The following is a 13,363-nucleotide window of genomic DNA, read 5'->3' on the forward strand; positions in this document are numbered from 1 at the left end:
CCTGGTACGGCCGAGAGTGGGGAGAGTCCACTCTCCCTCTCGAAATGCTTTCACATGGCCACGCGTATATAGCCCCTGCCAGGGAAGTCCTACTCACTGCCTTCTCGTGGCGGAGGTGTTGTTTACGAAAGTGAGAGGACGAAAAGCGAATGTCCGGTGCTTCAACCGAGTTGGTGGATATGAAGGATCCACCTAGGGGAGTTGAGAAACCCTGATTCCAAACCAATGGTGCACATCGGCTCCAGAATCCTGAGAAAACAAGTGGAGTATGAACCAATTGTTAGTCACCGGATACTATGGGACTGCATCTACTGACGTCGCTCCGCTATCTTGTGGATCAAACCTTCAGGTCGAAGTCTCCGAGTGCTTCCCCCTAAGAAAACCACCTGGTTCGATCTGGGCACCCGAGGAGTATCACAGCCCTCTCGCAAATAAATGAAATGAAACATTCAACTGACAATTATATTCTCGTTCATACTAGAAACAAAACAATTTGCATTATTATTATTATTATTATTATTATTATTATTATTATTATTATTTACCATATCGCTAATTCACCCCCTTTTATCCCCAATTTATGTAACCTTACTTTTCAACTTATGCAGCAGCTCTCTCTTGGTGGGAAATCTGTCCTATGTAAACGATCTCCAGTCACTGTCTGGTTGAAAGCGAATGCTTCCACCGATTATGAATACTGAAGCAGTCTTTCTGAAACCACGTACGCCGTTCAAGCTGGCTTCCTTTAACGTTCGCACACTAATGCAGATCAGACAACAGATAGGGCTGGCTATGTCTTTGGAAGGTCTTGATGTTGACGTTTGTTGTCTATCCGAGACCCGTATTCAAGACTAGTGAAGTACTACAAATCCGCTCTCCAACTGTCGCTTCGAAAAGCTTGTTTCACGTGCGCTTATCCGGGGACCCTGTGGCATCTTCGTCTGGTCTTGCTGGCGTTGGTGTCGCATTAAGCGCTAGAGCTGAGACAGCACTAATCGGTTGGATCCCCATTAACAGTCGGTTATGTGCTGTTAGATTAGAAAGTTCCATCAAAGTGAGAAGAAATCAGCGTGAGAAACGGTGTCTTTTCGTCATCTCCGCCTATGCCCCGACAGATTGCAGCCCGGATGCAATCAAGGATGAGTTTTACCATCAGTTAACAGTTCTTCTCCAGAAAGCGCGTTCGACAGATATTGTAGTACTAGCCGGAGACTTGAATGCACAGGTCGGGCGTCTAGGCACAGAAGAGAGTCGTTTAGGTGGCCGATGGGGACTTGTTGGTCGCAGGACAGATAACGGGGACCGTTTGCTGCAACTGTGCACAGACCACAACCTGTTTCTGGCCAGCACTAACTTCCGGCACAGTCATCGCCGGTGTGCCACCTGGCGTCCTCCCTCTGCATCCCAAGCTTGGACTCAGATTGATCACATCGCTATCAGCTACCGCTGGCGTGGTTGTGTATAAGACTGCCGCTCCTTTTGGAGTACCTATCTGGAGTCTGATCATGCCCTGGTCTGCGCCAATCTCACCTTACTTTTCAGTGGCCGAAGGATTGACCGCCATCAACGGATCGATGTTAGTAAACTGGCTGCAACTTCTGTTGCAAGTAAGTATCGAGCGGAGCTAGCTTCTAGGCTAGCTACCACCCCACCGAAAAGTATAGATGAGCGTTGGTTGCATCCTCACGACGCCATGAAAATGGCGAGTAAAGCCGCTTGCGGCTTCGCGAAACGTCCCGCTTACAAGCACTGGGTTTCTTCTGGCTCCTTACAACTGATGGAAGCCCGTCGGTCTACTCCGGGTGACCGTGAGTATGACCACAAACGAAGGCTGTTACGTAATGAAATTGGGCAAAGCTTGCGTAAGGACCGAGAAGCCTGGTGGTCGGAGCGTGCTAATGAGATGGAAGCAGCAGCTGCATCTGGTAACTGCCGGAAGCTCTTCCAACTCATCCGAGCCACTGGCAGCAAGAAGTCTGGTGTGAGTGAAACAATCTGTGAGGATGACGGGATGCTTATCACTAACATCTCTCGATGTCTTGGACGATCGGCAGAATTCTTTGAAGGGCAGTTCAACTGACCTGCTGCTCTGGCGACATCGACCAGATTGTCCTGCCGTCCATGGCCGGCGACGGTTGATCCACCAAACGAGGCGGAAGTCTTCAAGGAACTCCAACTTTTGAAACGTTACAAATCACCTGGCCCAGATGACTTACCTCCGGCTCTTTTTAAAGATGATGGTGACTTTCTGACTAAGGAATTGACTGTGTTGTTTGCAAAGGTTTGGGAGCTAGAAAGTGTTCCAACATCATGGAATGAGTCGATAGTCGTCCTTATCTCTAAAAAGGGTTCACGTTGTTCCTGTAACAACTATCGGGGGATAAGTCTACTTCCGATTGCGTCTAAACTATTGGCTTCTATCATTCTTCGTAGGTTGTTTAAAACCCGAGAACGATTGACTCGCGAGGAGCAGGCTGGTTTTCGTTCTGGTCGAGGATGCATTGATCACATCTTCACCCTCCGCCAAATGTTAGAACACCGTCATACTTATCGCAGGCCAACAATCGTAGTGTTTCTTGATATCAGGGCTGTCTTCGATTCGTTGGACAGGACTGTTCTCTGGGATTGTCTATTGAAGAAGGGTGTGCCTGAGAAGTTCATTAACATCTTAAAGGCCCTGTATACGAACACCTCAGGCAGAGTGAGAGCATACAACCACCTTTCTCCCTTATTCCATTCAAGCAGCGGAGTTAGGCAGGGTTGCCTAATCTCACCATTCCTCTTCAACTTTGCCATCGATGACATCCTAGAAACAGCTCTGATGGATGTAAGTAATGGCGGTGTGGATATGTTGCCTGGAGAACGACTTCTCGACCTCGAGTATGCGGATGATATTGTCCTACTGTGCGATAATGCCCAAGGCATGCAATCCGCACTTAATCAGTTGGCAATCAGTGTCCGCAGGTACGGCATGTGCTTTGCACCCTCCAAGTGCAAAGTACTCCTACAAGACTGGCAGGATTCTCATCCTGTACTCACCCTAGATGGTGAGCAGATTGAAGTAGTTGAGAAGTTCGTGTATCTAGGTAGCTACATAAGTGCTGGTGGTGGCGTGAGTGATGAGATTGATGCACGTATAATGAAAGCCAGAGCGGGTCATGCCAATCTGGGCCATCTTTGGCGCCTTCGTGATGTTAGTCTGGCTGTAAAAGGTCGGATCTACAACGCGTCGGTGAGAGCAGTTTTGCTCTATGCTTGTGAAACCTGGCCTCTCCGAGTTGAGGATGTTAGACGTCTCTCTGTGTTCGATCATCGTTGCCTCCGAAGGATTGCTGACATTCAGTGGCAACACCATGTTAGTAATGCAGAGGTTCGGCATCGTGTGTTCGGGCGCAGAGACGATAATTCAATTGGTGTCACCATCTTGAAACACCGACTTCGGTGGCTTGGACATGTTCTACGAATGTCGTCCCAGAGAATTCCACGTCGTGCATTATTTGCCGACTCTGGGATTGGTTGGAAAAAGCGGAGAGGAGGTCAGTGTATGACATGGTGTCGTGGTATGAAAGAAAGCTGCAAAGGGCTAGCTTCTGTTGGTCCTTCACGACTCCCTGGCTGGGGTCCGAGAGATGGTGCAACACAGTGGCTAGAGACGTTATCAGTTATGGCTCAGAATAGAAGCCAGTGGCGATCCTGCTGTAACCTTCTTTTACTTTCTTCATAAAGAGTGGCTATAACTTTCCTAACTGAGAGAGCTCTTCTGGTTGTACATTTCAGTTCCCCCCATCATTACTCTTCTCCTTTTCTTTTTTTCCTTCTTTTATATATACGCATCTTCTTCTTTCTCCTCGCATTCTCATTATTTTGTGTGGCGCATATGTATCCGGTGCCCTTTGTACCAATATATATGTGATTAAATAAATAAATAAATAAATAAAAAGTCGTAAGCCGTTGTTAAAGAAGTTAGTCGGCATGGCTCAAATTCGATCACAGTGACATGAATGGATTCATTGTTCTTATTCCCTTGGGTTTTGAGTTTCAATGTCATTTCTTACTCTTTACTATCAGTTTTTTTAGTTCCAAAACCTATCGTGAGCTCAGAGCAACGTCTAACGAGGATAAAAGAACACCGAAAAGGATCAAACCACTTCTAACCATATCTTCTGTGTTCAGATTTTTATTGCCATTGGTATTATTATGGCCTCATTTTGCAGTTAATTTTCTGTACCAATATGATATAATAACATAAGTGAATGCATATTGTCGGCGGCTTCTAAGTTACTTTTAATTAACTGATTAGGACAGTAATACATCTCTGCACTTATATCACCAGCTTTCTGCTCTTATGGTATCGGCTTAGCTTGTTAACTAGTAACAAATTTGCTCGTCTATTGCAAACTTAAATATAGGAAGTATTATTACTGGAATAAATATTTAGTCTGATTTTTTCTTTTCTGAATTTTAAAGTCAATCCAGATTGGCACAAACTCAATGAGTCGTACAAAACTGATGGCTCCGTAAAGTCGTTTGTTAATCTTAAACAATACTATGATCGACTTATAACCTTACCATCAGTTCGGAAACTTAAAACAGAAATCTATGAATCACGGCTACAGCCAAGAGGCGTTTCAGTTAACTCAGAGCCACCTAGTAATACTATTGGTAAAACTCATGCGTCTGATATGCTATTTGAAAAGGGAGGAAAGTTCGGTGAACTTCCTGGTGCGAGAGTTGGGGAAGTAGTCGTTCGTTTTCCTCCGGAAGCCAGTGGATATTTGCATATTGGACATGCCAAAGCAGCGCTTCTAAATCAACACTATAGGGTAAGAAATTCTGTTTACTATTCATTTTTTAAAAGATTATTTAGCTGACAGGAATATTAACCCAGTTATAAAAATAATATATTCTCGAATGTAAGTTTTTAGTCCTCCGATAACGAGACCTAATACTATTTAGAATCAATAAGCTGGAAAAGTCAAGTGATAATTTTTACGTTTTTATAAGAACTTTCTTTGGATTGCTACTGTCTGCTTTACTCAACAATTTTTGTAACATCTCTTTCTACATTTTGATCCAATAGCCTGCCTTTGTCACTCATCATTTATCTGACTTAGTAATTAGTTTATGAGTTCAAAACCTTATCACTTAACTCGGTTTAGGGAACTCAACGTTATCATCAACCCTCACAATATCCATAGTTCTATATAAAAGTCGGGGTATATGTTGATGTAAAGCAAGGTTCTAGTGTATCTTCTGTCTATGTACTTCTATTGTTTTCTTTCCAGGATATTTTCAAAGGTCGTTTGATATTACGTTTTGATGATACTAATCCTGATAAAGAAAAAGAATGCTTTGAAAAGTCGATTCTTTCAGATCTTCCTCGAATTGGTGTCACATGGGATGCTATATCGTCAACATCTGATCATTTTGATGAGATGTTAAAACTGTGTGAACAACTAATCAAGGAAGGCAAAGCATATGTTGATAACACAGACACGGAAACTATTCGTGTACAGAGGGAAGCACGCCAAATGTCCGCTTGTAGAGATAATTGTAAGAGTAATTTCTTTGAATTCGTTTAAAGTCTTTGTAAAAGTATGCTTCCAAAATTGTTTCCAGCAATTTAGTTTTATACATAGTAGTAGTACTGTTATAATTGTATTTTTGCTATATAAACGACCCAGCTATTCCTATTGCTTAGTATTCTTATACGATGACACTCGACAAGACCATAAATCAGAACACGTTGAACAGGAATGAATTTGTATTCAAAATAATAATGATAAGTGAACAGCAATCAGCAATCAATAGTTTAAATATCGTTCATATATTTATAGTATAAGCATAAGAAGCTTATAGATTTTTCTGCAATAATATGCCCGGGCTGATCGGTTTAAAATTAACCAATCAGCGCGCAGCAACACCATCATGCATAAAACATGCTTAATCCAATCTATATCCCACTAACAAGTACCTATACAAACATCAGCTAAATTTTTTTTTGCTAAGTCTTTATAGTTGATTTACTAGGTAATCTAACTTCTTTGGTCAAGTTCCAATTTGCTGATTATGGATGTCGATGCTCTATTGGCTACAGTAAATTTTGTTATTTCCTCCACATAAAGATCGATTTAAATGTAGTGAAACTGGGGTTAAACGTGGTATGATAAATTAGGACGGCAACTTAGGAGGTGCATATGGATAGTTTCCATTGGCTAGTTTTCACCGATGTTTCCTACTTTCATCACATTATTTTTAAGTAGAATCAGTTTGCCGAATTTTTTTTCTGTTGTATTTCTAAATATGTTTAGTTTCGAAAAGGTTAGGAATACACATTTCATTGTGCGCCATTCACCATAATTTGTTCCATGTAAAGATACGATTTCAACTATGCATAATAATTTGTACTGTTCGATTTAAAATAATTAGTCTTATGTTGAAAACGGTCATTTGAAAAGACTATTGTTTCGCATTTAAGGTATTTTGTTCCCAAGTACCACTTGTTCTATATAAATTAGGGGTAAATAAGCACTACCATTCTAGCATATAAATAGGGAAAACTCGAACTAGGTATTTAGTAAGTCTTAGTTCCTTTTTCTAGGTACTTCAGCCACTTATATTCAGTCTGGTCTTTGTAACTTGTGGTTCATGTAATTAACCACTGAAATACCTTTCTGATTGAAGTGTTTCGGTTTGGTTTAGTTAGCCATAACTCAATATAAGTTTTAAAAAATTACTTTTCTTTTCTGTAATTTATCATTTAGCTATCGAACAAAATTTGTCTTGGTGGGGAGAAATGAAAAAGGGGACGGAACAAGGACTAAAATGTTGCGTACGTGCTAAAATTGATATGTCTTCTAATAACGGTGCTTTACGTGATCCTACAATATATCGTTGTAAAATAGAACCCCATGTTCGGACAGGTTCTAAATATAAGTAAGCTAATATGTAAACGTGTTTACGTCACTTTTAAAATGCGGTTTTCTATATTTTCGGCTGAGGTGTAGTGTTGCTTTCCGTAAGCATTTCATCATAGTATAAAATAGTTTCCATCTGGTGGTTTTATATCCAAAAAAATTGTCTATTTCGTAGCCAATGCACCTGTACGTATATTGACTGTATCAATTTATATGTAGTCTGTGTGATATCGAATGACGTTACCATCTTTCTTGGGACTATAATGTGCCAGATAATCAGTTATTTAATACTAATGAGAGTATAAAGCGTTCTGCAGTATTGTTAGATGTACGACTGGAACTACTGTTGTAATGTATTATGGTGGCAAAAATGATAAATGTTAGGAAGCGCAGACTAATCCCTTGCAACAGTTAAAATGGTCATTGTCCTTAAGAGCCATATCGCTTTTATCAGGGCTCTTAATAACAATGTTTGTTTGTTAAAATTTGTTTCATGTATTAAAACATTCAGAGAATACTTTATTATCACACTTATTTGAAGAAAATAAGCTAGTGAAAGTGATTGTATGATATTGTTTGTATATATACAAATTATTTGTCGAGAATCAAATTTCTTTCAGTACTTAATACTGAAAATTTTCAATGAGTTCAATATTTTAGATTTTAGAATGAAAGATAGCTATCCCAATAAAAGTAATATAGTTTTCCTTAGGAAGTAAGTTAATAATAAGCGAGATAATGTTTAATACATAAAGCTGCTATAAGTTCTAGTGGATCCAAGTCTTACCATCCTTGTAGTTTGAAGTTTTTAAAAGTTTGACTCACAGTAGATATTTCCATTTGTTCAAACTGAATGTATCTAGATTTGTGGGTATATTTCATATTGACTTTAAATTACATGTTGATAATTATCACAGACAAAAACGAACAAAGTATTTTTATTATTCCCTGTTATTCTTTTCTTCAAAAGAGTGTATCCATTGTATGATTTTGCTTGCCCAGTAGTGGATAGTATTGAAGGCGTAACCCACGCTTTGCGAACATCTGAATATAATGATAGAAATGAACAGTATGCATGGATATGTAAAAGTCTAGGTAAGCTAACAACTTTTTTTTCTAAAGAAACTTTTCTTGCTCATTGAATTTTTTTCTGTATCAAAAGTTCAGTCGTTTTGATTGAAATAAATTGTTTGTGAATAATCGTAAGAGATGTCACAGGGATACATATATATGACTACATTCTTTAAATTTGAAAATACATAATCTGTCCAATAAACTAGTGAACTGAAGTCATTAAGTTTTTATGGAACAAAATTTAGGGTTAATCAATTTTATCCCCTTCAAAAGACTTCCAATTCATGCCAGCACACAGTTTATATCTTTATTTTCACTGCTCAAAACATCTATTGAAGTCTTCAGAACTTGTGCTTAATGTAATACTCATAGAAGTGAGTCGTCTAGATACAAAAGAAAGTTTATTAAATGGTTAATAAAATATAGGTTTTTGTAATAAATTCACTTTATAGCCTCAATATAATAAACTTTTTTGTAAAGAAATGACTTTTTGAGGTTAGAAAGAAAGTAAGGGTGGCAAACCAAACCCATGACGTTGATCTATGAAGTCATTGATCTGAATCATGTTGATAAATACGGACTACTCGGTTAGAGTCAGTATGATTGTCATGACCACTGAGTGAATTGGCTGAGAAGCAATCGCAACGACACAGATGCATTCACTCCCTAATTCTGAGTTTTAAAATTGTTTTATGCTCTTTATTCATTCTTCCTGGAATCATATTTCGTGTCTAATTTTATATGTTTACTATCATTGATACTGTTTCTTATATTTCCTAGGTATTCATCTCGATGATTTCATATCGCTGTACTGATGTAGTGCAGTAACGTAGGGATACATAAGCTTATGCTGGGTCCCACGTGGCTATGGCTGGTTGACCGACTGACTGACATTGTGATTTGATTCGATTTATTAATTGGACCGGTATGGCATAATTTCATGCTAGTTTGTGTCGTAATTACTTAAATAGTACTATTTTATGTAACTATTGGATGAATCAATATGGAAGCAAAGTATGGACTGGAATTGCATATTAAAAATCACAAACAAAACAGTATGCAATCTAGTGTTGAAATAGTTCAGCAAACGACTAATTGCATTAATGACCTTCATCATATCTGACAAACAACCGTTTTTGCGATGTAATTTGCTGTAGTATCAGAGTACCACACATCATATTATTCCATAAGTTTGTATGATATTTGTTACTAAATATATTAATGACTTTTAGCTGTGTTTTGATCCTATGCTAGGTATACGTTGTCCAATTGTGATCGACTATAGCCGTCTTGCTCTACAAAATACAGTCCTGTCAAAACGTAAACTCGCATGGTTTGTAGAGGAAGGAATTGTTGATGGATGGGATGATCCAAGAATGCCTACAGTCTCTGGTATACTTCGTCATGGTATGACCGCCGAAGGATTACGTCAATTTATTTTGGCCCAAGGGTCTAGTCGGTCTTCTGCTTTGATGGAATGGGATAAAATCTGGTCATTTAATAAGAAAATAATTGAGCCTGTAGCACCAAGAACTACTGCTCTCTTACTGGACTCATCATATATGGGTCATAATGGTACGCCTCCAGGTCTGGTTCGTGTTCACATTCATGGCCAAACCGGCTATACGGAGAAAAAGGTTAGTTGTGTTGACGATTCATGAAACCCCAGCCTTTGTAATGTTATCTTGAATTATGTGGTTTGGGTACTTCAGTCTCACCCATTAGATCCCGAATCCACACTCTTCATTTACAGTGGTTTGAGTAACCTTGAAATAAAAGTCTGTATGGAATTGGTTATTTGCAGTAAAACTCCTTACGAATTTCTATAAACTTTATACTATTGCTTCGTATAAAGTAAACATCCACTTTTATGGAGTCCATATAACAACAATGAACACTTTGTTTATTGATCATAAAGTTATCAAAACTTCAGGTTTTTGAAAAACTGTTTTAACTCATTGAATATTCTGAGATAAAAGCCTTTTTAAATAATTAAAATTTCAGGTTCAAATCCACCCGAAAAACGAATCTCTTGGATACCGTTCAATCTTACTTGGTCCAGAAGTGTTCGTTGAGCAAGCCGATGCATTATGTTTTAAAAAAGGCGAGAATGTAACCTTCATCAATTGGGGTAATCTTCGAATAATGGATATACATAGAAAAGGTCAATTAATAGTATCCATCGACGCTTGTCTTAATTTAGAAGATACTGTAAGTTGTGCTATATATATATATATATATATATATATATATATATATATATATAATGATCAAACTTCAATATGGATACTTCAATATGGATAATTCATCAACATATTTCTCATTTAGTACCGATCGAATGTCCAGTAATGCTGATGTTTCATACTAAAAAGTAATGACTGTCCAGTGCTTCTAGGTTTCCAGTAGTGGTCTATCCAAAATCGGTTACTAATTTAAACTGAAAATTCTACAACCTCAACAAGATTAAAACTTTGATGGTACAAGACTGAGTGCAGGCGAATTCTTATATGTTTGCTTATCTTTTTATCACAACCAGATGCTGTAGCCAACGTTAAAGATATCTTTTAAAACGCTTCCGTAAACTGAGTTGTACTACATTATAATTAATAAACTCATTGTGAATTGACACTGCAATTAAAATACAATACCAATTAGTTAGCTTCTTTAATGTCAAACGACAGTAGCTCTGGAAGTAAATATTGTTTTTATGAACTAATTATTGACTGTGATCTCGAACTCAATAGGAACCGTTTTTTGAATATATATTTTGTCTTTGATGGCTTCAGAATTTTAATAATGTGGGTATAAGGAAATTCCTCAAGTATATAGACATTCTCTGTTAACTGTTTATTTTAAGATTTAAGTAAAGCTATTTATTTGAATACATCCAGAAGTGTAGGGTTGATTGTGTTCATTCTCTACCACTAATAAAGCATTCACACATACCTACTACATTACATGTGTGTATCTTTCCTGCTTTTCAAATTTATATGTTTGTTATTTGTTTTCTATTTAAAAGGATTACAAGAAAACACTAAAAATCACTTGGCTAACAGATCCTAAAGATTCTCACCTTCCATTAATTCCAGTCAGTTGTCTAACATACGATAATCTTTTAAATAAAGCAATTTTGGGAAAAGATGATGACTTCAAGCTATATGTCAATAAATGCTCAAAAGTATGTAACTTGTTTAAAAAAAACATTCTTTGATATTTTAACCTCATTACACTATCGTTTGTAGAGCTCGTTTCTGTTTGGTTACAACCCTTGTCTTTTATCTACTAATTCGGTCATAAATAACGTAGAACGTGACACCTATGTGCATCGATTCAAGCATAGACAAATGAAATTGTCAGATCAAATCCCAGAATAGTAGGGGTAGTAACAATATGAGTGGTGATGGAAAGGATTATGGATCAAAGATATGATTCAAGAAGATACAAATGAGTAAATTAGGAACACGAAAGGTTATAAGGAATTCAGAAGCCTAGAATTTTGTGGAAGACGAATAATGGATGTACCTGCTCTATTGCAAACGATTTTCAACCATGTCATTCAAAGTCTGTAACCAGTGGTCACGATAATCACGCGAACACCAATCAGATAGTTTACACCTATTAACATGGCTCATTCGAATTGTCAATGACTTCATGGACTAATACCATGTTTTAGTTCTGTTGCCCCTGTCTTTCTTCCAACGTACTCCTAAACCAGACACATTCGCTCGTTGATGTAGGTAGTGGTTAAGCATGCGTAACACATGTCCCAACCACCTCAGTTGATGAAGATTGACTACCGCCTCACCAGACCATTTGTCCTCCTTATCTAGTTCCCTAATTCTAACCCAGTCATTGCTTACTTGGCGGTCCTAAAATACGTGAGCAATGCTTCGAAAACGTCTGTGGTCGAATATTAGTAACCTACGAATATCAAATGAGATTTGTGCAGCGCATATGTATCTGATGCTTCCTTTTCTTAATGTCCATGTTTCACACCCATAAAGTAGGATGAAGCGAACTACTGAGCAGTAGGCTTGTCTTTAGGTCGGCAAACATATCTTGCCTACGTCAGGAGTGACGCGAGTTGACGAAAACCAATCGAGCCTTCTGAATCCATGTCGTGATTTCGTCAGACACCAGACCATCTATATTTGTACACTACTACTCTGTTTGCTCTGGTGCATTTTGTTTATTTTTCCGATCGTTGTATTAACACTCCAAGTATTTGCATCTTGCTCATGATAATCTAAATACGTTACATATATATTTGTACGGCTATGCTGTGATATAATTATTCTCTTCTCATGATGTTCTCAACAAGTAAGTCGATTGAGTGGTGAAGGATAATAATTGAAGTGGGTAGGGAATGTATGGCATGTTCCAAGTCATCGCCTTGTTCACCATATCAGGTTAGTTAAATCACGGGTAGATTCGAGAGTCGTGAAAGGTGAACAAATTGCTTGTGGTTTTAATTTTACTTTTCTTTTGGTCATTTCGGTAGCTATTATTTAGGTTTAGATTTTTAATACAGTACAGTGATATACTTACAAAACACTTTGTATTTCTGTAAATATACTTTTATCATTCATAACTTAAAACTGTCTTGCTGTAATGATTTTGTGAGTCTTTCACAATTCCAGTGAATGAAGCTTGTTGAATCGATATGAAATTGGTCATAATGTTGACCAAGTTATTTCTACGGACTGAGTGTCGTTTGGAATAGGAAAGAAAGGTGTAGGCAATTCGAAACAAACACAATGTTCTGAATTCTTTTCTACGAAAATATGCGCAATCAGTTAGTGAATAGTTAGTGACCTGTTGTTTATATATGCTGGTCACTGAACAAAGTAGAAACCGTATATCACTGCATCCTCAGAGAACTATAATATCTTATATGTTTACCTTCTAAAAACAGTGAAAACTCATTCACTTTTCATAAACATATATACATATCACTTTTTTGGAATGTCCCGTTCCCATTGAAGTTATATTGATTTGCTTTTTTCTAGAAAGAGCAATGCTTACTTGGTGATCCTGACTTACGTCATGTTAAAAAAGGTGACATAATTCAGATTCAACGTCGTGGTTTCTTCATTTGCGATGCACCATATGAATCAGCTTGGTAACTCATTTCACTAATTATGCTAATTTTTTTTCTTTTGAAATAAAAATTTCAACCATTTGTAAAAAAGTATAGTGTGCTGTTGAAATGTAATAAGTTACATAAAATTTTGATGCTGAACTAGTTTTTTCCATAAATATTTCTCACCAGGTTGATATCTGTGCGAAGCAACAGGTGTGGAGTATGATTTTGTGTAGATAAAAGATCAACTAGACAGTAAGGAATAATAAGTGTCATGAAGCGCAAAGAC

General features: G+C 37.7%; 1 protein-coding gene across 2 annotated transcripts in view; it reads left to right on the forward strand.

Moving 5' to 3' along the window:
- The window catches only part of Smp_138930.1 (putative glutamyl-tRNA synthetase, cytoplasmic (glutamate--tRNA ligase) (glurs)), a gene marked incomplete at its 3' end in the record, with an annotated part of 36,521 nt that overhangs the window by 3,959 nt on the left and 19,199 nt on the right, over positions 1-13,363 (forward strand). For both annotated transcript variants that reach the window (XM_018798069.1, XM_018798070.1), the window contains exons 5-12: positions 4,468-4,823; positions 5,286-5,553; positions 6,765-6,936; positions 7,888-8,012; positions 9,246-9,628; positions 9,996-10,202; positions 11,011-11,169; positions 13,001-13,113. In XM_018798069.1, coding sequence (XP_018653047.1) covers positions 4,468-4,823; positions 5,286-5,553; positions 6,765-6,936; positions 7,888-8,012; positions 9,246-9,628; positions 9,996-10,202; positions 11,011-11,169; positions 13,001-13,113 — 1,783 coding nt within the window. The remainder of the gene's footprint in view (positions 1-4,467; positions 4,824-5,285; positions 5,554-6,764; positions 6,937-7,887; positions 8,013-9,245; positions 9,629-9,995; positions 10,203-11,010; positions 11,170-13,000; positions 13,114-13,363) is intronic.

This window comes from Schistosoma mansoni, chromosome 6, assembly GCF_000237925.1.
Source record: "Schistosoma mansoni strain Puerto Rico chromosome 6, complete genome".
NCBI classification, from domain to species: domain Eukaryota; kingdom Metazoa; phylum Platyhelminthes; class Trematoda; order Strigeidida; family Schistosomatidae; genus Schistosoma; species Schistosoma mansoni.